General features: G+C 45.9%; 1 protein-coding gene across 1 annotated transcript in view; it reads right to left on the bottom strand.

Moving 5' to 3' along the window:
• The window catches only part of kcnq4 (potassium voltage-gated channel, KQT-like subfamily, member 4), a 120869-nt gene that overhangs the window by 36263 nt on the left and 58624 nt on the right, over positions 1 to 25982 (bottom strand). The window contains exons 2-3 of the mRNA XM_045709430.2: positions 10871 to 10961; positions 546 to 672 (exon numbers count right to left, since the gene is read on the bottom strand). Of these exons, the coding sequence (XP_045565386.1) occupies positions 546 to 672; positions 10871 to 10961 (218 nt within the window). The remainder of the gene's footprint in view (positions 1 to 545; positions 673 to 10870; positions 10962 to 25982) is intronic.

Below are 25982 nucleotides of genomic sequence, written 5' to 3' on the forward strand. Positions count from 1 at the left end.
CATACACATTCAGTACACACACATACACATTCAGTACACACACATACACATTCAGTACACATACATACACATTCAGTACACACACATACACATTCAGTACACACACATACACATTCAGTACACATACATACACATTCAGTACACACACATACACATTCAGTACACACACATACATTCAGTACACACACATGCACAGTCAGTACACACACATACACATTCAGTACACACACATACATTCAGTACACACACATACACATTCAGTACACACACACACACACATACATTCAGTACACACACGTGCACATTCAGTACACACGCTCAGCCTCGGTAAGGTTATCCATTAGCTATTGCTCACTGGAAACAATGTATGTAATGTTGTCTCTGGCTGGAGCATCCTGCTACTTTTTATCAACACATAAATGCAATCAACCAATCAATCCAGTGTGAACATGGGTAAAGAAAGACCTGCACACACACATTAACTTGTAGGTGAACAGACACACACACTCTTGCATACACAGATACACACAAACACAGCGTCTTGCCTATGATGCAGAAGGGTTTCCTGGCGAAGCGTAGTCTCCCCTGCCATCCTCTGTAGCGACAGCAGCAGCCAGACGCCCAAACCCTCACTACGTATTCCAGACCAAACACCACGATCATCACAAACTCCTGTAGGGGACGACAGATAGAGAGAACACCACGATTATTACAGCCTCCTGTAGGGGACGACAGATAAAGAGAACACCACGATTATTACAGCCTCCTGTAGGGGACGACAGATAGAGAGAACACCACGATTATTACAGCCTCCTGTAGGGGACGACAGATAGAGAGAACATCACGATTATTACAGCCTCCTGTAGGGGACGACAGATAGAGAGAACATCACGATTATTACAGCCTCCTGTAGGGGACGACAGATAGAGAGAACATCACGATTATTACAGCCTCCTGTAGGGGACGACAGATAGAGAGAACATCACGATTATTACAGCCTCCTGAAGGGGACGACAGATAGAGAGAACATCACGATTATTACAGCCTCCTGTAGGGGACGACAGATAGAGAGAACATCACGATTATTACAGCCTCCTGTAGGGGACGACAGATAGAGAGAACATCACGATTATTACAGCCTCCTGAAGGGGACGACAGATAGAGAGAACATCACGATTATTACAGCCTCCTGTAAGGGACGACAGATAGAGAGAACATCACGATTATTACAGCCTCCTGTAGGGGACGACAGATAGAGAGAACATCACGATTATTACAGCCTCCTGTAGGGGGAGACTGAGAGAGAGGGTCTGACCATTAAATAACAGTAAGAGAGAAGGGGCGAGGGCAAAAAGGAGAGAGCAACTAAGAGAGATATTGGAGGGTAAGAGGGAGAGAGATATAAAAGAGAAAGGGGGATGAGCGAGAGAGCAAAAGTAAAAGGAGAAAGAGAGAGAGGCAGAGGGAGAGAGCAGAAGCAGAAAGCCATCCTCCATTACCTCCTTCTAAAGCTAAAAGAGGAGGAAGTGATTATAGGACGGCTGTTAGGATTAGTGGATCATGTCTGGGATTTCTTGCATAGTCAACAATAAGTCCTCTCGCCTGCTTACACCACAGTTTCTTACACTGCTGTTCCTCCGCTAGACAACACACACACACACTCAGCGGCAGGCATGACGGCACGTAGAATCAGACACACACACACACACACACATCATCACAGTGAGATGGATGACAATTGGTGACCATGAGCGGTTTGTGTGTGTGTGTTTTTGTGTGTGCAGTGTGTTTTTGTCAGTGTGTGTGTGTGTGTGTGTGTGTGTGTGTGTGTGTGTGTGTGTGTGTGTGTCTGCACATGTAGAGAAAGAGGAAGAGTCTCGGCTAGAACCTATTGAGACACACACACATAAACTGTTCATGGTCACCCATCGTCATCCATCTCCCTGTGATGGTGTGTGTGTGTGTCTGATTCTACGTGCCGTCACGCCTGTCGCTGAGTGTGTGTGTGTTGTTCTGCGGAGGAACAGCAGTGTAACAAACGGCGGTGTCAGAGGAAGGCCCTAAAAATGTCCAAGACTCCAGCCACCCAAGTCATAGACTGTTCTCTCTGCTACTGCATGGCCAGCGGTATCGATGCACCAAGTCTGTAACCAACAGGACCCTGAACAGCTTCTACCCCCAAGCCATAAGACTGCTAAATAAGACTGCTAAATAAGACTGCTAAATAAGAATACTAAATAAGAATACTAAATAGCTATTCAAATTGCTACCCGCTGCCGCTACTGTCTATTATCTATCCTGCTGCCTAGTCACTTTAACCCTACCTATATGTACCTCATACCCCTGCACATTGACTCAGTACTTGTACTCCCTGTATACAGCCATGTTATTTTTACTTTTTATTGTTATTCGTTATTCATTGTTTATTTATTCCTTGTGTCACTATTTCAATTATTTAACTTTTTCATCTTTAAATCTGCGTAAGTAAGCATTTCAAAGTTAGTCTACACCTGTTGTTTATGAAGCATGTGACAAATAAAATGTGATTTGATCTGACACACACACACACAGAGAGAGAGAGAGCAGACTCAGTAGCCACAGGTACTGTGACAGGAGTAGTGTGTGTGTGTGTGTGTGTGTGTGTGTGTGTGTGTGTGTGTGTGTGTGTGTGTGGTGCGTGCGTGCGTGCGTGCGTGCGTGCGTGCGTGCGTGCGTGCGTGCGTGCGTACGTGCGTGCGTGCGTGTCTGCGTGTGTGGAGACAGTACATGTAGAGATGGGACTCTGCTGTCTGTCTCTATACTTCATCTCCTCTCAGGTAGGTCAACAGTACGCTGCTTCACTGGAGACTGGACTTACATCAGTCAACATTTATTCTTAACACAAGGGGCCAGTTTCCCAGACATAGATTAAGCTTCGTTCTGGACTTAAAATATATTTCAGTGTAGATTCTCTGTTGTCCATGCTTTTTAGTTCAGGAGTCTTTGTCTGGGAAATGAGCCCTAAATCACTGCAAAAAAAAAGAAATCATTTTACACACTCAATAGTAATCCAACTTCAACAAATAAACACAGACACCACTCACAATGTCTAGAAGTTGGCTCGTAAAAAGTGTTTAGTTGAAAAATATGTCGGCCATTGTAAGTTTGAAGAAGGACTTTCACCACAATACTGATCACATTTGTAGACAGGACAGTTTGTTGGTTTCAACATGTATTGCTTGGCAGTTAGCACAAAAAACTGTTTTATGTAGTATATTCAATCTGATTAAGTAATGTCTTAATAGTGTCAATCAAATTGTTTATTTGTCACGTGCACAGAATACAACAGCTGTAAACAGTACAGTGAAATGCTTACTGGTAAACTATTTCTCAACAATGCAGTACTCAATATTAAAGGCAAAGAAGTAGAAAAGTATCAAATAGAAAATAAAGAAATAGATAAGTGACCAACTGTTCTGTCCATTTGATTGACTGTTCCAAGTCATGGCCAGAGAAGCTCTGTGAGGGGAGTAGGGGGACAGGTGTAGGAGTCATGGCCAGAGAAGCTCTGTGAGGGGAGTAGGGGGACAGGTGTAGGAGTCATGGCCAGAGAAGCTCTGTGAGGGGAGTAGGGGGACAGGTGTAGGAGTCATGGCCAGAGAAGCTCTGTGAGGGGAGTAGGGGGACAGGTGTAGGAGTCATGGCCAGAGAAGCTCTGTGAGGGGAGTAGGGGGACAGGTGTAGGAGTCATGGCCAGAGAAGCTCTGTGAGGGGAGTAGGGGGACAGGTGTAGGAGTCATGGCCAGAGAAGCTCTGTGAGGGGAGTAGGGGGACAGGTGTAGGAGTCATGGCCAGAGAAGCTCTGTGAGGGGAGTAGGGGGACAGGTGTAGGAGTCATGGCCAGAGAAGCTCTGTGAGGGGAGTAGGGGGACAGGTGTAGGAGTCACGGCCAGAGAAGCTCTGTGAGGGGAGTAGGGGGACAGGTGTAGGAGTCACGGCCAGAGAAGCTCTGTGAGGGGAGTAGGGGGACAGGTGTAGGAGTCACGGCCAGAGAAGCTTTGTGAGGGGAGTAGGGGGACAGGTGTAGGAGTCACGGCCAGAGAAGCTCTGTGAGGGGAGTAGGGGGACAGGTGTAGGAGTCACGGCCAGAGAAGCTCTGTGAGGGGAGTAGGGGAACAGGTGTAGGAGTCACGGCCAGAGAAGCTCTGTGAGGGGAGTAGGGGGACAGGTGTAGGAGTCACGGCCAGAGAAGCTCTGTGAGGGGAGTAGGGGGACAGGTGTAGGAGTCACGGCCAGAGAAGCTCTGTGAGGGGAGTAGGGGGACAGGTGTAGGAGTCATGGCCAGAGAAGCTCTGTGAGGGGAGTAGGGGGACAGGTGTAGGAGTCACGGCCAGAGAAGCTCTGTGAGGGGAGTAGGGGGACAGGTGTAGGAGTCACGGCCAGAGAAGCTCTGTGAGGGGAGTAGGGGGACAGGTGTAGGAGTCACGGCCAGAGAAGCTCTGTGAGGGGAGTAGGGGGACAGGTGTAGGAGTCACGGCCAGAGAAGCTTTGTGAGTGGAGTAGGGGGACAGGTGTAGGAGTCACGGCCAGAGAAGCTCTGTGAGGGGAGTAGGGGGACAGGTGTAGGAGTCACGGCCAGAGAAGCTCTGTGAGGGGAGTAGGGGAACAGGTGTAGGAGTCACGGCCAGAGAAGCTCTGTGAGGGGAGTAGGGGGACAGGTGTAGGAGTCACGGCCAGAGAAGCTCTGTGAGGGGAGTAGGGGGACAGGTGTAGGAGTCACGGCCAGAGAAGCTCTGTGAGGGGAGTAGGGGGACAGGTGTAGGAGTCATGGCCAGAGAAGCTCTGTGAGGGGAGTAGGGGGACAGGTGTAGGAGTCATGGCCAGAGAAGCTCTGTGAGGGGAGTAGGGGGACAGGTGTAGGAGTCACGGCCAGAGAAGCTCTGTGAGGGGAGTAGGGGGACAGGTGTAGGATCTCCGATGTAGATACTCCCACAACAACCAGTACATCTGTCAGATCGATTACCGCGTGTCCTGCCGGGACCTGATCCGGACCAGAAGGCACAACATCTGGGTGAGAGAGGGTATGACAACACCCAGTGGTGGAAAAAGTACTCAGTTGTCATACTTGAGTAAAAGTAAAGATACCTTAATAGAAAATGACTCAAGCAAAAGTGAAAGTCACCCAGTAAAATACTGCTTGAGTAAAAGTCTAAAAGTATTTGGTTTTAAATATACTTAAGTAAATGGAATTGCTAAAATGTACTTAAGTATCAAAAGTAAAAGTAAAAGTAAATCATTTAAACTTGTATTTGTTTTTTATTGCCAGATAGCCAGGGGCACACTCCAACACTCAGACATAATTTACAAACAAAACATTTGTGTTTAGTGAGTCAGATCAGAGGCAGTAGCTATGACCAGGGATTTTCTCTCGATAAGTGTGTAAATTGGACCATTTTCCTGCCAAAATGTATCGAGTACATTTGGGTATCAGGGAAAATGTTTGGAGATTCAACAGCAGGTTACACCAGGTAGGCACCTGTGGATCTGGGTGGCATTGGTTCAGGATATTGTTGAGCTTGTGTTTTCAAAAACAGGTGAGTTTTTTTTTCTTCTCGTAACAGCGAAATTTGCTGATTTCTGGTGTGTGTGTGTGTGTGTGTGTGTGTGTGTGTGTGTGTGTGTGTGTGTGTGTGTGTGTGTGTGTGTGTGTGTGTGTGTGTGTGTGTGTGTGTGTGTGTGTTACACACCAGGTGGACAAGTTTCCCTCTCTTTCCTCAGTCCCAGCTGACTCTCTTGGTTCTAACAGAGGTGGTGTGTGTCTCAGCACTGCTGTTCGTGTGTCACACTCTCTCTGCAGCGGGTCTTCAAGCACAAGAACACCCCCAACGTAGATCCTGACAGCATAGGCACTGCTGTATTGTCTGGACTCTACGCCCACATAGATCCGCAGCACATAGACACTGCAACCAACGCTCCAGTTAGCTTGACCATAGATGAGTACATAGAGATGGACGTCACTGGCCAAGCCAGCCACTATCAGAGCCTGGTATCAACCACCAATTAGATCACTGTATCTGGCAGAGTCAAAAGTTGTCCACCAATTAGATCACTGTATAGAGAAGAGTCAGAAGTTGTCCACCAATACAAATATTAATGAAAGTTAACCTAATCTAAACCAAACTAATAAAGCTTCTTGAAATCTACTGCGTGCTATTCTATTCTATTGTCTTCTATTCTACACCCATCATCTGTCTGTAATGTAGTAACTTCAATGAGCTGACAGGGACCGCTGTTTGTTTTAGAGTGATGGAGTGACATGAGTGTGTCACGTCCTGACCAGTAATAGGGATTATTTGTTATTGTAGTTTGGTCAGGACGTGGCAGAGGCTATTTGTTTTATGTGGTTCGGGGGTTATGTGTATGTAGAGGGGTGTTGTATTTATGTGTTCCGGGGTTTTTGGTGTATGTTCTTGTTTTGGTATTCTAGGTTTTTCTAGTTTGTGTATTTCTTTGTTGGTCTGTGTGGCTCTCGATCAGGAATAGCAGTACATCGTTGTTCCTGATTGAGAGTCATATTTAGGGAGCTTGTTTTCACCTGGTTGATTGTGGGTAGTTGTATTTTGCACTGCTGTTATTATTAGCCTGTGAAACTGTCGGTCTGTCGTTCTTTGTTTATTGTTTTCGTGTTCACTTTAATTAAATAAATTAAAGTATGAGTATTCACGTACCCGCTGCGCCTTGGTCCCCTTCTCTCTTCAACGACGACCGTTACAGAACTACCCACCAACCACGGACCGAGCAGCGGGGAAAGGAGCAGCAGGAGAATAATTATATGGACTATCTGGAAACCTGGACATGGGAGGAAATTCTGGACGGGGCTGGACCTTGGCATCAGGCTGGGGAATACCGTCGCCCACTGGAGGAAATAGAGGAAGCCAAGGCGGAACGGCGCCGGTATGAGGCATTGTACGCGCCGATGGGGAAGCACGAGAGGCACCCCCAATAATTATTTGGGGGGGCACACGGGTAGTTTGGCTGGGCCAAGGGTGAGCCCTAAGCCAGCTCCCCGTGCTTATTATGGGAAGCATTTGGAGCGAAGAGCGCCGGAGTATGCTGTAGTGCGCATGTTATCGCCCATGCGCACGCACAGTCCGGTGCGAGTGATCCCAGCTCCTCGCAAGTGCCGTGCTAGAGTGGGCATCCAGCCTGGAAGGAGGATGCCTGCACAGCGCATCTGGCCACCAGTGCGCCTCCTAGGCCCAGGCTACCCTATGCCTGCTCTACGCACGGCAACCATCAGGCCTCTGCACAGCCCAGTTCGCCCTGTACCAGCACTCTGCTCGTGCAGGGCTGCTATTACCATCTAGCCTGGACGGGTTGTGCAAGAGGTGCGCTCCAGACCTCCATTGCTTACCCATGGCCCGGTGTTTCCAGTTCCTGCTTCTCGTGCTGGCCCTGAGGTGTGAATCCCTAGTCTGGCACGTCCAGTACCAACACCACGCACCAGACCTCCAGTGCGTCAGCCCAGTCCTATTCAGCCTGTTCCCGCTCCTCTCACTAGCCTTAAAGTGCGTATCTCCAGTCTGGTACCTCCACTACCAGCCCCACGCACTAGGTTTCCAGCGCATCAGCCCAGTCTCGAGCTTCCGACGACAGTACTCCGTCCAGAGTATCCGGCAACAGTACCCCGTCCAGAGTATCCGGCAACAGTGTATAGTCCGGAACCGAGTGAGACGGCCTGCAGTCCGGAACCGAGTGAGTCTGCCTGCAGTCCGGAGCCGAGTGAGTCTGCCTGCAGTCCGGAACCGAGTGAGTCTGCCTGCAGTCCGGAACCGAGTGAGACGGCCTGCAGTCCGGAACCGAGTGAGACGGCATGCAGTCCGGAACCGAGTGAGACGGCCTGCAGTCCGTAACCGAGTGAGTCTGCCTGCAGTCCGGAACCGAGTGAGACGGCCTGCAGTCCGTAACCGAGTGAGTCTGCCTGCAGTCCGGAGCCGAGTGAGTCTGCCTGCAGTCCGGAACCGAGTGAGACGGCATGCAGTCCGGAACCGAGTGAGACGGCCTGCAGTCCGTAACCGAGTGAGTCTGCCTGCAGTCCGGAACCGAGTGAGACGGCCTGCAGTCCGTAACCGAGTGAGTCTGCCTGCAGTCCGGAGCCGAGTGAGTCTGCCTGCAGTCCGGAACCGAGTGAGACGGCCTGCAGTCCGGAACCGAGTGAGTCTGCCTGCAGTCCGGAACCGAGTGAGACGGCCTGCAGTCCGGAGCCGAGTGAGTCTGCCTGCAGTCCGGAGCCGAGTGAGTCTGCCTGCAGTCCGGAACCGAGTGAGTCTGCCTGCAGTCCGGAACCGAGTGAGTCTGCCTGCAGTCCAGAGCCGAGTGAGTCTGCCTGCAGTCCAGAGCCGAGTGAGTCTGCCTGCAGTCCAGAGCCGAGTGAGTCTGCCTGCAGTCCGGAACCGAGTGAGTCTGCCTGCAGTCCAGAGCCGAGTGAGTCTGCCTGCAGTCCGGAACCGAGTGAGTCTGCCTGCAGTCCAGAGCCGAGTGAGTCTGCCTGCAGTCCGGAACCGAGTGAGTCTGCCTGCAGTCCGGAACCGAGTGAGTCTGCCTGCAGTCCAGAGCCGAGTGAGTCTGCCTGCAGTCCAGAGCCGAGTGAGTCTGCCTGCAGTCCGGAACCGAGTGAGTCTGCCTGCAGTCCAGAGCCGAGTGAGTCTGCCTGCAGTCCGGAACCGAGTGAGACGGCCTGCAGTCCGGAGCCGAGTGAGTCTGCCTGCAGTCCGGAGCCGAGTGAGTCTGCCTGCAGTCCGGAACCGAGTGAGTCTGCCTGCAGTCCGGAACCGAGTGAGTCTGCCTGCAGTCCGGAACCGAGTGAGTCTGCCTGCAGTCCGGCACCGAGTGAGTCTGCCTGCAGTCCGGAACCGAGTGAGTCTGCCTGCAGTCCGGAACCGAGTGAGTCTGCCTGCAGTCCGGAACCGAGTGAGTCTGCCTGCAGTCCGGAACCGAGTGAGTCTGCCTGCAGTCCGGAACCGAGTGAGTCTGCCTGCAGTCCGGAGCGTCCAGAGTCGGCTTACAGTCCGGAGCTCCCAGAGACGCTCTACAGCCCTGAGCATTCAGCAGGGGCGGACAGGTTGGGTGGGGATAGTAGACCTGAGCCTGAGCCACCTCCAGTATAGGTGGGTTGGGGAGGGGGGGGTGTAGCACAAGAGCCGTCATTGACAGCAGCCACCCTCCCTTCCCTCCCTTTAGTTAGGAGTTTATTATTTGTATTTTTTGTTGAGGTGCATACGGGGTCTGCACCTTTGGGGGGGGGGGGGGGGGGTAATGTCACGTCCTGACCAGTAATAGGGATTATTTGTTATTGTAGTTTGGTCAGGACGTGGCAGAGGCTATTTGTTTTATGTGGTTCGGGGGTTATGTGTATGTAGAGGGGTGTTGTATTTATGTGTTCCGGGGTTTTTGGTGTATGTTCTTGTTTTGGTATTCTAGGTTTTTCTAGTTTGTGTATTTCTTTGTTGGTCTGTGTGGCTCTCGATCAGGAATAGCTGTACATCGTTGTTCCTGATTGAGAGTCATATTTAGGGAGCTTGTTTTCACCTGGTTGATTGTGGGTAGTTGTATTTTGCACTGCTGTTATTATTAGCCTGTGAAACTGTCGGTCTGTCGTTCTTTGTTTATTGTTTTCGTGTTCACTTTAATTAAATAAATTAAAGTATGAGTATTCACGTACCCGCTGCGCCTTGGTCCCCTTCTCTCTTCAACGACGACCGTTACAGAGTGAGAGAGAGGGATACAGAGAGAGAGGGAGGGAGAGAGAGAGTGTGAGAGAGAGAGAAAGAGGAAGAGGAAGAGAGAGATGGGAGGAACTAGCAAGAGGCAGAGGGAGAGAGAGGGGGGTAGAAAGAAAGAGAGACAGGGAAGTACTCATAGTATAAATGCTGAAGAAGGTTGAATAGAGAGAGATAAAGAGGAAGCTGAACAGTCATGGGAAAACAAGAAGAAAAGAGAACACTAACTGGTGACAGAGAGAGAGAGAGAGAGAGAGAGAGAGAGAGAGAGAGAGAGAGAGAGGAAGAGAGAGAGAGAGAGAGAGAGAGAGAGAGCGAAAGAGGGAGGAAGAGAGCAAAAGCGAGAGAGAGTTGGGTGGTGTAGATCAGTGAGTGCAGTGAGTTCACAGTAGGTACCCTAGTGTGTGTGTTTGTGTGTGTGTGAGAATGGGGTCAATTCGAATTGAAGGCAGTCAGTTAAGAAAGTAAACTGAAATATGAATTCCAAATTGACAGCATCTATTTTAAATGACTTCTCAATAAACTGAATAGTAAAAGCTATTGGTGTGTGTGTACCTAAGGTTTGAGATTTCAAATAGTATTTGAACCTAGGTCTGAAAAATTGTGTTTATTTTGGAGCAATACTTTTACAATTCTAGGGTATTCAAATAAAGGGAGAGGAAGATTCAGTGGGATAACCAGTGTTTACACTGTAACAGTATATCATCAACCTACAGTAGCTAGGTTCCAGTCTGCCTTCACCAACCTGTCATTGTCTTGCCAAACAAGGCCATGATATAATGATGTTGAAAGCAAAACCAGACAGGTACTCAGGCTAACATATTACTAATTTAGACTTGTGTTGAGATGGGTTGGCAGGGCCAGTTGGCACTGTACGTTGAGTACAAAAAGATTTACAAAAGAGAGTTATTGTATGGATAATCTGGGTCTGTGTGTATCAAGCCTCTCAGAGTAGAAGTGCTGATCTGCCCATCTAATCTTATTCCATGTGTATCTAAAAGCTAAACTGATCCTAAATCAGCCCTCCTACTGTGAGACGCTTGGTACAGCCGACCCCTGGAGCTGGGTCTATTGTGGAGGGGATGAAACCAGGGCTGAGGGCTATTTCTTACCAGGATGAAGAGGCCTTCATTGGCTATCTTTTGATTGCCTGGGATGGTGGAGAACACAGACAGCACCAGACAGCTGAACACCAGCAGGAAACTGTACACACACACACACACACAGAGAGAGACAGAGACACATGTCAATATACAGTCTACACATGGCCAAACGCTTGCACAGACACAAAACAAGTTATTTTTCATTGTAGTTCATTCTACTTCATTATCTTATAGTTTATTAACGCGAGTGTGTTGAACAATGTGACCATTGTCCATTGTGTCCAGAGTAGAGATGTATTTCATAATTACAGCTATGGTGTTGTACACAGAATAGCATGTCCGGCATGCCAGTTTGGAAAACTGAGTGGACACAGATTAAAATGCTTCGGAACGCAGCGGGTTCTTTGAGAGTTGGAGCGTTGCCGGGTGTTGTTGCTCTGACTCCATTCCAGGTGTCCCCAGTGGAAGGTTCTCTGACCCTCTCTTTCCCTTGCACTCTAATGCTCACACACACACCGCCACACACACACACACACACACACACACACACACACACACACACACACACACACACACACACACACACACACACACACACACACACACACACACACACACACACACACACACACACATCACCTCCACACTCGGGTCCATGTGAATATTCTGGGAGTACAGTAGGATTAGCCAGGTGGCAGCTGCTGTTGCTTCTGGGGTTGAGGCCAGGTCTCACAGTATGAGAACACTTCTCACAACCCCAAACAGTCTCAAGCGCTCCAGCTCATAATCACACACACACACACACACACACACACACACTCTCCACTGACATCACTGTGAGGGCTAACGAAGGCCATGACCTCTAAAACCCCATATTACAACAACCACAATCTAACCACAAAGATAAACTGTTGCATGAATAGAGCAATCACACTGAGTGGATATGGATGGGTCATCACTGAAGGAATGACAATCACACTGAGTGGATATGGATGGGTCATCACTGAAGGAATGACAATCACACTGAGTGGATATGGATGGGTCATCACTGAAGGAATGACAATCACACTGGTTAGTGTTATAACGGAATGTGAGCAAGCAAAGCCCTAACTGATAATGTACGGTCTGTCGGACAACAAGCAATGCCTTAACTGATAAAGAATGGTCTGTCGGACAACAAGCAAAGCCCTAACTGATCATGTATGGTCTGTCTGACAACAAGGGTGATGGAAACACTATAATGAATGGTCTGTCTGACAACAAGGGTGATGGAAACACTGTCACAAATGGTCTGTCTGACAACAAGGGTGATGAGAACACTGTAATGAATGGGTTAGGAGCTAGGGTTAGGGTTAGGGTTAGTAGCTAGGGTTAGTTTAGGGTTAGGAGCTAGGGTTAGTTTAGGGTTAGGAGCTAGGGTTAGTTTAGGGTTAGTTTAGGGTTAGAAGCTAGGGTTAGTTTAGGGTTAGGAGCTAGGGTTAGTTTAGTGTTAGTAGCTAGGGTTAGTTTAGTGTTAGTAGCTAGGGTTAGTTTAGGGTTAGAAGCTAGGGTTAGTTTAGGGTTAGAAGCTAGGGTTAGTTTAGGGTTAGAAGCTAGGGTTAGTTTAGGGTTAGGAGCTAGGGTTAGTTTAGGGTTAGGAGCTAGGGTTAGTTTAGGGTTAGTAGCTAGGGTTAGTTTAGGGTTAGGAGCTAGGGTTAGTTTAGGGTTAGGAGCTAGGGTTAGTTTAGGGTTAGAAGCTAGGGTTAGTTTAGGGTTAGGAGCAAGGGTTAGTTTAGGGTTAGGAGCTAGGGTTAGTTTAGGATTAGGAGCTAGGGTTAGTTTAGGGTTAGGAGCTAGGGTTAGTTTAGGGTTAGGAGCTAGGGTTAGTTTAGGGTTAGGAGCTAGGGTTAGTTTAGGGTTAGGAGCTAGGGTTAGTTTAGGGTTAGGAGCTAGGGTTAGAAGCTAGGGTTAGGTTTAGGTTTAGGGTTAAGGTTAGGTTTTTGAGTTAGGGTTAGGTTTAGGGTTAAGGGTTAGGGACTTTGAATTGGGCTTGTGGCCCCACAAGGTTAGCTGTACAAGACTGTGTGTGTGTGTGTGTGTGTGTGTGTGTGTGTGTGTGTGTGTGTGTGTGTGTGTGTGTGTGTGTGTGTGTGTGTGTGTGTGTGTGTGTGTGCGTGCATGCGCTCGTGCGTGCGTGTGTGCGTGTGTGCGCCTGATAAAACCCTGAAGAGAATAGATGAATAGGATGCTAGACGTAATTCAGAAGTTGAGAACGTCTTGTGGATATGATCCTGTGGGTGCAAAGTCTCAGAACATGTTATTCTAGAATCCAGAGCATCAAACCACAAACACATTCCTGCTCCATGTCGCTACACCGCTGTGCCGCTTGGGCGAAGCACGCATCCAATAAACAACATCACTACTTCATCCAATTACTCTCACCACTTCTTCCTTCTTGCAATGAAGTAACTCACAAAGCAAACATTTGGGCTTAAAAAACTGTGAGCCTACATTTGCTTCATCTTCATAACCTCCTAAAATGGTAGAAAACAGGCTGAAACTTGGAGGGACTACCAGAACTTGTCCAATAAAAATAGCTTGTTTTTGTTTTCCGTTGAAAAATGTTTTGTTACGTTGTGCCCTTATGAACACGTGATAACATGAAGGTGATATATTGTAGAGTGAGCTCCAAAATTATTGGGACAATGACACATTTTGTGTTGTTTTGACCCTGTACACCAGCATTTTGGATGATACAGTGACTATGAGGTTAAATTGCAGACTGTCAGCTTTAATTTGAGGGTATGTTCATCCATATCGGGTGAACAGTTTAGAAATTACAGCACTTTTTGTACATAGTCCTCCCATTTTAGGGGACCAAATGTATTGGGACAAATTCACTTATGTGTATTAAAGTAGTCAAAAGTTTAGTATTTGGTCCGATATTCATATTATGCAATGGTTACATCAAGCTTGGACTCCACAAACTTGTTGGATGCATTTGCTGTTTGTTTTGGTTATGTTTCAGATCATTTTGTGCCCAATAGAAATGTATGATAAATAATGTATTGTCATTTTGGAATCACTTTTATTGTAAATAAGAATATAATATGTTTCTAAACATAAGAATAGAATAAGTTACAAACGCACAAATATCATACCCCCCCAAAATGCTAAACTCCCCTGTTATTGTAATGGAGAGAGGTTAGCATGTCTTGGGGGTATTGTATTTGTGTCTAACTTTCTCACTCATTATTATTCACGATTCATTCAGGACTATCCGTAATCATGGCAGCATCCACATAAATGTAGAAGTGTTAAGAAACATATTATATTCTTATTTACAATAAAAGTGATTCCAAAATGACAATACATTCTTTATCATACATTTCTATTGGGCACAAAATGATCTGAAACATAACCAAAACAAACAGCAAATGCATCCAACAAGTTTGTGGAGTCCAAGCTTGATGTAACCATTGCATAATATGAATATCGGACCAAATACTAAACTTTTGACTACTTTAATACACATAACTGAATTTGTCCCAATACTTTTGGTCCCCTAAAATGGGGGGACTATGTACAAAAAGTGCTGTAATTTGTAAATGGTTCACCCGATACGGATCATTGTATCATTTCAAATCCAAAGTGCTGGAGTACAGAGCCAAAACAACAAAAAATGTGTCATTGTCCCAATACTTTTGGAGCACACTGTAGATGATAAATAATTCAATTAAACTGATCTGAGAACTGGAGACCAGGTCTGAAAGGCACACGCCCCGTATACTAGCCAATGAATCGGTTAGAGGGTAAAAACGTCCCATATACTAGCCAATGAACCGGTTAGAGGGTAAAAACATCCCGTATACTAGCCAATGACCCGGTTAGAGGGTAAAAACATCCTCTATACTAGCCAATGAACCGGTTAGAGGGTAAAAACATCCTGTATACTAGCCAATGAACCGGTTAGAGGGTAAAAACATCCTGTATACTAGCCAATGCATCGCCATGTGCGCAAGATCGCATTTCAACATTTCAGCTGAGGGAACCGTTTTAGCCACACCACCCCACCTTACCACTTCCCAGACTCCCGTTCAGGAAATATCAATTCAGAGGAGCATCAGTAGAAAATCCACCAAATCAGCCACAGTATGTTTGTCTCTGAGGAGATGGAAAGGAGAGATCTGCTGTATGGCTCCTCCTGAGTGGTGATCTGTTTCCATGTCAACAAACTGATATCAGACTAAACTATGTCAATAACACTGTCTCTCAGATTAATGACAAAGGGGGTAGGTTTGTGATCATTCAAGGTTTCATTAACACTGAGCCCATTACCATTGTGAATGTGTATGGGCCTAACCATGATGATACTAAATTTTACCAAGATATCTTTTTGAAGTTAATGTGCCCATTATCAGAGATAATAATGGCAGGGGATTTTAACTTGTCCCTGACATCCTTGGAGAGCTCTTTGGTCTTGGCCATGGTGGAGAGTTTGGAATCTGATTGATTGATTGCTTCTGTGGACAGGTGTCTTTTATACAGGTAACAAGCTGAGATTAGGAGCACTCCCTTTAAGAGTGTGCTCCTAATCTCAGCTCGTTACCTGTATAAAAGACTCCTGGGAGCCAGAAATCTTTCTGATTGAGAGGGGACCGTGTGGCTCAGAATAACAACAAAAAATTCTAGAAAAACGCACGTGAAAAATGTTATAAATTGATTTGCATTTTAATGAGGGAAATAAGTATTGGTAGAGCATGGTGTTTGCAACGGCAGGGTTGTGGGTTCGTATTCCCACGGGAAAAGTACGGGAAAAAAATAATGTTATGAAATGTATGCATTCACTACTGTAAGTCGCTCTGGATAAGAGCGTCTGCTAAAATGACAAAAAAATATGTAAAAATGTCTCTCACTGTTCAAATAAACCTACCATTAAAATTATAGACTGATAATTTCTTTGTCAGTGGGCAAACGTACAAAGTCAGCAGGGGATCAAATACTTTTTTCCCTCACTGTAGACCAACATCTCTATTGAACACTTCATATAAGATTCTTGCGAAACTCATAGCTCTTAGACTGGACTAGGTTCTTTCGGACTTGGTTGATATGGACCAAACAGGCTTTGTAAGAAACCGCTCATCTCCTGATAATATCAGAAGATTATTTAATATTATGCGTTATGTAGAGAATGACCAAGAATCTGTAGTGGCGGCTTCATTAGATGCGGAAAAAGCTTTTGACCGCATAGAATGGAACTACCTGCTTGAAGTTTTACAGAGGATGAATATTGATCCTAAGTATGTTGTTCTGATTAGATTACTGTACAAATGTCTGGTAGCTCAGATCCTGACTAATGGAAACATTTCCTCACAGTTCTCCCTATCACGTGGCACAACACAGGGTTGTCCCGCTCGTCCGCTCCTTTTTTCTTTGGCTATAGAGCCACTGGCAGAAGCTTTAAGATCTCATCCATCCATCCATGGTGTTCGTATAGGTGGGCGTGAACATCTGGTCTCGCTATATGCCGATGACATTTTGCTTTACCTCACTAAACTAGAAATTTCACTCTGAACATTAGTTGACATCGTGAAAGAATATGGGACCTTTTCAGGATAGAAAATAAACCTATCAAAGAGTATGATTATGCCTTTATACAGGGCAGCTATGCAGAACCCAATCTTAGACCAGCCGTTTTCTTGGAAACCACAGAAAATGTGTCACGAAGTCTACCGAAGGTGACTCCTCTCCCTGTTCGGGCGGCGCTCGGCGGTCGTCGTCGCCGGCCTACTAGCTGCCACCAATCCTCTTTTCCTTTTCGTTTGGTTTTGTCTGGTTTTGTGTTACACCTGTTTTGAGTTAGGTAATTAGTGGGGTATTTAGTCTTGCTGTCTGGGTTTAGGTTTTTGTGCAGGATTGTTCGTTGTTGCCTGTCGTGGGGTTTATGGGGGTGTTTTTGTTTTCATGATTCATTTTGTGGAAGATGTTATTTTTGTTTCTGGACTGTGTTCCGACCCTGTTGAGGTGGACATTGATATTTTTGTCTGGTTCGTTTTCCTTGTTCATTTCCTGATTGGATTTGTTGGAATTAGGAAATAAAACACCCTACTACGCATCTTTGGTCTCCTGCGCCTGACTTCACCCCATCACTCTAGTGAGCCGTGACAAAATGACATATCTTGGATTGCAAATTCCTTCTGAAATGGTTAAGACATATCAACTGAACTATACTCCACTTCTCAAAAAGGTTGGGGAAGAATTGGATAGGTGGCGGGATTTACCAATTTCTCTTATTGGGCGGGTCAATTGTGTAAAAAATTCTTGTACCTTTTTCAAACCTTGCTTTTTCCTATTCCCAAAGTTTTTTTCAAACAACTTAATAGGAAGGTTTCTTCATTTCTGTGGAAAGGGAAACCCCCCAGAGTGAAACTCACAACTTTATGCAAACCATTCTCAGAAGGAGGACTTACTCTACCTGACTTCCAGTTGTATTACTGGGCATCTCAGTTAAAAGCTGTGTGGGTATGGCAAGATACAACAACAAGTTCACCCTCTTGGAGACAGATAGAGGAGTGTCTGACCCCTGCTACATTGGCATCTATACCTTATAGTAGCCCCCCTAAAGCTTTGCTAGGTCTCATAAACAACCCTTTCATTAAAAACACTTGAAATGTATGGATTGAAGTCTGTAAACAAACAGAAGGGCTTAGATCGATATATGAACAAACACCTTTCTATAATAACCCTGAGAGATGGTATTACAGTTTATTGGTTCAACAAAGGAATTAAAACATTTGGTAATCTCTATAGAGAAGGTGAACTACTATCTGTTCAACAACTGGCATTTCATTTTCAGTTACCTCAAACTCATTTCTTCAAGTACATACAGGTTAGGCATTACATTGCCACTCAGCAGGGAGGTAGGATTCAGCCCATGAGTAAACCTATAACTGATCAACTGTGGCTGGAGAGAAAAGAGGTAAAAGGTTTTATTTGTTACATGTACTCTGGTCTTCAAGCTCTGTTGGGGAACGATGAAGCTCTGAAAGCTTGCATGAAGTGGCTTGATGACATTAGTCTCATTATTGAGGATGAGAAATGGGGAAAGCTCTTTTTAGATGCTCAGCATCTTTCATTTAACACAAGGCACAAGTTGATGCAATTCAATATTTTACATAGGGTCTACTTTACACCAGAGAGACCATATAAGATCAGTTCTAAATATTCAACATTTTGCCCAAGGTGTAAAATGGGAGTGGGCACACTTAAGCATATGTTTTTGTCCTGCCCTGAACTAAGCAATTATTGGAAAGACATTATTCAGATCTTATCACAGGTCACTAATATGACGGTACCACTAGATCCTTCCCTTATTCTTCTTGGAGATGATTCTGTTCTACCAGTTAATATTTGTATCAAAACCAGACTCATTAAATTGGCAGTCATTGCAGCCAATAAATGCACAGCTATTATATGGAAGAGTGACACTCCGTCAAGCAAGTAGATGTGGCTAAAATAACTATCCTCCTATATCCATCTGAAAAATAACATACAATTTACGTAATTAACCCTTTGAATTTACTGATGTCTGGGGGACTTTCAGCAGGTTCTAGAGACGTCACCTTAGCTGCCTCATTACTACTTTCTTCATTCACTTTTTTAGGATAGGGGGCAGCATTCAGAATTTTGGATGAAAAGTGTGCCCAAAGTACTGCTACTCAGGCCCAAACTGCCTGCTACTCAGGCCCAGAAGCTAGGATATGCATATAATTGGTAGATTTGGATAGAAAACACTAAAGTTTCCAAAACTGTTAAAATAATGTCTGTGAGTATAACAGAACTGATGTGGCAGGCAAAAACCTGAGGAAAATCCATCCAGGAAGTGCCGTTATTTTGAAATGGGTGTTTTTCCATTGAAAGCCTATCCACCATATAAATTGTTATGACCCAGATTGCGTTCCCTATGGCTTCCACTAGTTGTGAACAGTCTTTAGACATTGTTTCAGGCTTTTATTCTGAAAAATGAGGGAGAATGACCACATTGAGTGAGTGGACCCTGGGATGTCCCTAGAGCTGGTTACTGCGCATGACCGAGAGTGTGCCTTTCTTGTTTTTCTTTTATATTGACGACGCTATTGTCCGGTTAAAATATTGTCGATTATTTAGGCTAAAAACAACCTGAGGATTGATTATAAACATCGTTTGACATGTTTCTACGAACTTTATGGATACTATTTGGAATTTCCGTCTGCCCGTTGTGACCGCATTCTAGCCATTGGATTACTGAACAAAACACACCAACAAAATGGAGGTTTCTGGATATAAAGAGGGACTTTATCGAACAAAACAAACATTTATTGTGTAACTGGGAGTCTTGTGAGTGCAACCATACGAATATCATCAAAGCTAAGTGATTCATTTTATTGCTATTTCTGACTTTCGTGTCTAATCTACTTGGCTGCTAACTGTTTGTAATGTTTTGTGTGCTGAGCGCTGTCCTCAGATAATCGCATGGTTTGCTTTCGCCGTAAAGCCTTTTTGAAATCTGACACGGCGGCTGGAATATCAACAAGTTAAGCTTTATTTTGATGTATTGCACTTGTGATTTCATGAAAGTTAAATATTTATAGTAATTTAATTTGAATTTGGCGCTCTGCAATTTCACCGGAAGTTGTCGAGGTGGCGTCCCACTGATCTATATGAAGTTAATGTATTATTATTATTTGTTTTTGTGTTGAATCATTTATTTTCTAGCAAGGAATGTGAAGGTCATTCTGTTTATTTTTTTGTTATTTACCAGTGAAGCTAATACCGGTAGAGGGGAGGGAGGGGGGTGTTCCTGTGTTGGGGAGGGAAGGGTTTGCACCATGTAGCATGGTGTTTTGTGTAGGTGGAAGGAATAACAGGGGCATTATCTGTGTCATATTTTCTTGATTGTTAAATTGTAGAAAAACGAAATGCCAATAAATATATTGTACAAAAAATAAAATAACACTGTCTAGCAAGATAATGGGATTCACAGTTAAAATTGAGAGAGAAAAGCTACTGTATTGATGACTTTATGATTACATGAGAAGAAACTTGTTGATTAATGTCATTTTTGCATATGCCCTGTGGATTGATGCAGGGAATTGGAGAATGACTGAAGCGTCATCATCAGTTTTGATCAAAAACAGACCAGGTGAATAGAAAACAATGCTTGTTTATTACTGTACTATCAGACTGGCCATGACAGGTCAGGGATTGATCAGAAACAATACCTCCACCTTCTGGCCTTCTCTGGGCACACAGATAAAACAGACAATACTATACCTGTCTCTCTAGAAGTTTCCCTCCCTCTCTCTGTACCTCTCTGTCTCTCTAGCAGTCTCCCTCCCTCTCTCTGTACCTCTCTGTCTCTCTAGCAGTTTCCCTCCCTCTCTCTGTACCTCTCTGTCTCTCTAGCAGTCTCCCTCCCTCTCTCTGTACCTCTCTGTCTCTCTAGCAGTCTCCCTCCCTCTCTCTGTACCTCTCTGTCTCTCTAGCAGTCTCCCTCCCTCTCTCTGTACCTCTCTGTCTCTCTAGCAGTCTCCCTCCCTCTCTCTGTACCTCTCTGTCTCTCTAGCAGTTTCCCTCCCTCTCTCTGTACCTCTCTGTCTCTCTAGCAGTCTCCCTCCCTCTCTCTGTACCTCTCTGTCTCTCTAGCAGTTTCCCTCCCTCTCTCTGTACCTCTCTGTCTCTCTAGCAGTTTCCCTCCCTCTCTCTGTACCTCTCTGTCTCTCTAGCAGTCCCTCCCTCCCGTCCCCTCTCTCTGTACCTCTCTGTCTCTCTAGCAGTTTCCCTCCCTCTCTCTGTACCTCTCTGTCTCTCTAGAGTCTCCATCCCTCTCTCTGTACCTCTCCGTCTCTCTAGCAGTTTCCCTCCCTCTCTCTGTACCTCTCTGTCGCTCTAGCAGTTTCCCTCCCTCTCTCTGTACCTCTCTGTCTCTCTAGAGTCTCCCTCCCTCTCTCTGTACCTCTCTGTCTCTCTAGCAGTTTCCCTCCCTCTCTCTGTACCTCTCTGTCTCTCTAGAGTCTCCCTCCCTCTCTCTGTACCTCTCTGTCTCTCTAGCAGTTTCCCTCCCTCTCTCTGTACCTCTCTGTCTCTCTAGCGGTCTCCCTCCCTCTCTCTGTACCTCTCCATCTCTCTAGCAGTCTCTGTAACTCTACTTCTCTCTACATTTACATTTACGTCATTTAGCAGACGCTCTTATCCAGAGCGACTTACAAATTGGTGCATTCACCTTATGATATCCAGTGGAACAACCACTTTACAATAGTACATCTATATATTTTTGTGGGGGGAGGGAGGGTTAGAAGGATTACTTTATCCTATCCCAGGTATTCCTTAAAGAGGTGGGGTTTCAGGTGGTGGTGATTGACTCCGCTGTCCTGGCGTCGTGAGGGAGCTTGTTCCACCATTGGGGTGCCAGAGCAGCGAACAGTTTTGACTGGGCTGAGCGGGAACTGTGCTTCCGCAGAGGTAGGGAGGCGAGCAGGCCAGAGGTGGATGAACGCAGTGCCCTTGTTTGGGTGTAGGGCCTGATCAGAGCCTGAAGTTACGGAGGTGCCATTTCCCTCACAGCTCCGTAGGCAAGCACCATGGTCTTGTAGCAGATGTGAGCTTCAACTGGAAGCCAGTGGAGTGTGCGGAGGAGCGGGGTGACGTGAGAGAACTTGGGAAAGTTGAACACCAGACGGGCTGCGGCGTTCTGGATGAGTTGTAGGAGTTTAATGGCACAGGCAGGGAGCCCCGCCAACAGCGAGTTGCAGTAATCCAGACAGGAGATGACAAGTGCCTGGATTAGGACCTGCGCCGCTTCCTGTGTAAGGCAGGGTCGTACTCTGCGAACGTTGTAGAGCATGAACCTACAGGATCGGGTCACCACCTTGATGTTAGCGGAGAACGACAAGGTGTTGTCCAGGGTCACGCCAAGGCTCTTAGCACTCTGGGAGGAGGACACAATGGAGTTGTCTCTGTACCTCTCTGTCTCTCTAGCAGTCTCTCTCCCTCTCTCTGTGCCACTCCGTCTCTCTAGCAGTCTCCCTCCCTCCTTCTGTACATCTCCGTCTCCCTGGCGGTCTCCCTCCCTCTCTCTGTACATCTCTGTCTCTCCTGCGGTCTCGCTCCCTCTCTCTGTACCTCTCAATCTATCTAGCAGTCTCCCTCCCTCTCCCCTCTCCCTGCCTTCTGCCCTCCACCCGCCGCCCTTCCTCCGTCCTGGTCCCAACTGCTGTGATTGTTGGCAACCATCTTCGTAATGACCTAGGACAGGTCATCTGATCTGACACCTTGTGTGTCCTGCGGTGACCCTCTGCCAACGAGCCTGGGGGTGAGGAGAGGAGGCGCTGAATGGAGACATCCTGGACCGCAGAATTTTCCGGCGTCTGACACCTCACTTCAAAAACAAACCCAGTCAACCAATGTCATGGGGATATTTGTAGCCCGAGTTAGGGCAGACACAAACCAAAGCATCCTAAATGGGTTTGACAAGCCACAGATAAACTATGGGATGAAGGTCTGCTAGAATAAACCTTAGCCATTTGCTTTCATACTGTATTTATATCCATTCAAAATATGATCTGAAAACAAAACAATGGGACTCTTGCCTTTCAGCTACACCTCGACTCTAGGTCCGTTTGAGCACTGTTTCTTCCTATGGACTGATAACAAAACATGACACTTCTCCAGCACCCTTTGGCTCTCTACAAGGGAAACAAAGTATTCAAATCCAACAGTGCTGTGTCACGGTCTATATTTAAGTTTCTCTAAGAGTCCAGCTAGGTGTTAACACTGTCCCTCTCTGGCCGGCTCCACAAAGACACATTCTGGTCAAAATAAACAGCCAGAAAACAGTACATTCAAAATTAACTGCCAGAAAACACAGCCTGGTCAAAATAAACAGCCAGAAAACACAGCCTGGTCAAAATAATCAGCCAGAAAACACAGCCTGGTCAAAATAATCAGCCAGAAAACACAGCCTGGTCAAAATAAACAGCCAGAAAACACAGCCTGGTCAAAATAAACAGCCAGAAAACACAGCCTGGTCAAAATAATCAGCCAGAAAACACAGCCTGGTCAAAATAAACAGCCAGAAAACAGAGCCTGGTCAAAATAATCAGCCAGAAAACAGAGCCTGGTCAAAATAATCAGCTAGAAAACAGAGCCTGGTCAAAATAAACAGCCAGAAAACAGAGCCTGGTCAAAATAAACAGCCAGAAAATGCCTCCTTCATTTGGAGCAACAGTAGGAAACATAGGAGGGATACCCTTAGACTGCATCCCCAATGGCACCTTGTTCCCTTTATAGTGCACTACTTTTAACCAGGGCCCACAGGGCCCACAGGGCTCTGATCAAAAGTTGTGCACTATATAGGGAATAGGGTGCACCCTTACTGAGCTACATTACTTTTCAGGCAATCCTTCACAGTTCTCAGTAGGTACAGTAAGTACATAGGAAAGGTACAATCTGTCTCACAGCCTTTATATGAAACACTAGAGCCCCTTAGGACTAATGATGTGCACACAGCGTAGAGATGTACATTACAAAACAAGGAAGTAGGCTTTTAATGGGATTTAGGATAGGCCTTTTGTTGGTAAGTGCCCCGGCCCACCATAAATGTTTCCCTGAAAATGCATACTGTAAGTGCAATAAAACATGCACTTTGCTTTACTTGTATCCTGAGGCCTTTATAGTATAGGAATGAAATAATGGTAAAATGGTAATAACAAGTGACAACCGATGACATGTGACTGTTGTGTTATTACAGTACAATAACACTGTTACAGTTCGTAGGTCATACGATGGATGGAGGGTTCAAGGTCAGGTTAGACCATAGAGTGTAATACAGACAGAGTCTAAAACAGTATAGTATCCTACAGGGGTGGACAGCTCTGTGCTGGCAGATCAGTTTAAACAGCAGTGCTGGGGTGGAACAAAAACCTGCACACTCAGTAGTAGTGTTGAGCCTTAGCAGTACTGTAGTACACTAGTGTTGAGCCTTAGCAGTACTGTCCTACAGTAGTGTTGAGCCTTAGCAGTACTGTCCTACAGTAGTGTTGAGCCTTAGCAGTACTGTCCTACAGTAGTGTTGAGCCTTAGCAGTACTGTCCTACAGTAGTGTTGAGCCTTAGCAGTACAGTCGTACAGTAGTGTTGAGCCTTAGCAGTACTGTCCTACAGTAGTGTTGAGCCTTAGCAGTACTGTAGTACACTAGTGTTGAGCCTTAGCAGTACTGTCCTACAGTAGTGTTGAGCCTTAGCAGTACTGAAGTACAGTAGTGTTGAGCCTTAGCAGTAGTGTAGTACACTAGTGTTGAGCCTTAGCAGTACTGTCCTACAGTAGTGTTGAGCCTTAACAGTACTGGCCTACAGTAGTGTTGAGCCTTAGCAGTACTGTAGTACACTAGTGTTGAGCCTTAGCAGTACTGTCCTACTACAGTAGTGTTAAGCCTTAGCAGTACTGTAGTACACTAGTGTTGAGCCTTAGCAGTACTGTAGTACAGTAGTGTTGAGCCTTAGCAGTACTGTAGTACAGTAGTGTTGAGCCTTAGCGGTACTGTCCTACAGTAGTGTTGAGCCTTAGCAGTACCGTCCTACAGTAGTGTTGAGCCTTAGCAGTACTGTAGTACACTAGTGTTGAGCCTTAGCAGTACTGTGGTACAATAGTGTTGAGCCTTAGCAGTTCTGTAGTACACTAGTGTTGAGCCTTAGCAGTACTGTAGTACAGTAGTGTTGAGCCTTAGCAGTACTGTCCTACAGTAGTGTTGAGCCTTAACAGTACTGTCCTACAGTAGTGTTGAGCCTTAGCAGTACTGTAGTACAGTAGTGTTGAGCCTCAGCAGTACTGTAGTACACTAGTGTTGAGCCTTAGCAGTACTGTAGTACACTAGTGTTGAGCCTTAGCAGTACTGTAGTACAGTAGTGTTGAGCCTTAGCAGTACTGTCCTACAGTAGTGTTGAGCCTTAGCAGTACTGTAGTACAGTAGTGTTGAGCCTCAGCAGTACTGTAGTACAGTAGTGTTGAGCCGTATCAGTACTGTAGTACACTAGTGTTGAGCCTTAGCAGTACTATAGTACAGTAGTGTTGAGCCTTAGCAGTATTGTCCTACAGTAGTGTTGAGCCTTAGCAGTACTGTAGTACACTAGTTTTGAGCCTTAGCAGTACTGTAGTACAGTAGTGTTGAGCCTTAGCAGTACTGTCCTACAGTAGTGTTGAGCCTTAGCAGTACTGTCCTACAGTAGTGTTGAGCCTTAGCAGTACTGTAGTACACTAGTGTTGAGCCTTAGCAGTACTGTCCTACAGTAGTGTTGAGCCTTAGCGGTACTGTCCTACAGTAGTGTTGAGCCTTAGCAGTACTGTCCTACACTAGTGTTGAGCCTTAGCAGTACTGTAGTACACTAGTGTTGAGCCTTAGCAGTACTGTCCTACAGTAGTGTTGAGCCTTAGCAGTACTGTCCTACAGTAGTGTTGAGCCTTAGCAGTACTGTAGTACAGTAGTGTTGAGCCTTAGCAGTACTGTCCTACAGTAGTGTTGAGCCTTAGCAGTACTGTCCTACTACAGTAGTGTTAAGCTTTAACAGTACTGTAGTACACTAGTGTTGAGCCTTAGCAGTCCTATCCTATAGTAGTGTTGAGCCTTAGCAGTACTTAGGTACACTAGTGTTGAGCCTCAGCAGTACTGTGGTACAGTAGTGTTGAGCCTTAGCAGTACTGTAGTACACTAGTGTTGAGCCTTAGCAGTACTGTAGTACAGTAGTGTTGAGCCTTAGCAGTACTGTCCTACAGTAGTGTTGAGCCTTAGCAATACTGTCCTACAGTAGTGTTGAGTCTTAGCAGTAATGTAGTACACTAGTGTTGAGCCTTAGCAGTACTGTCCTACAGTAGTGTTGAGCCTTAGCAGTACTGTAGTACACTAGTGTTGAGCCTTAGCAGTACTATAGTACAGTAGTGTTGAGCCTTAGCAGTACTGTAGTACACTAGTGTTGAGCCTTAGCAGTACTATAGTACACTAGTGTTGAGCCTTAGCAGTACTGTAGTACAGTAGTGTTGAGCCTTAGCAGTACTGTCCTACAGTAGTGTTGAGCCTTAGCAGTAATGTAGTACACTAGTGTTGAGCCTTAGC

This window comes from Salmo salar, chromosome 27 (assembly GCF_965601325.2).
Source record: "Salmo salar chromosome 27, fSalSal1, whole genome shotgun sequence".
Classification (NCBI taxonomy): Eukaryota; Metazoa; Chordata; class Actinopteri; order Salmoniformes; family Salmonidae; genus Salmo; species Salmo salar.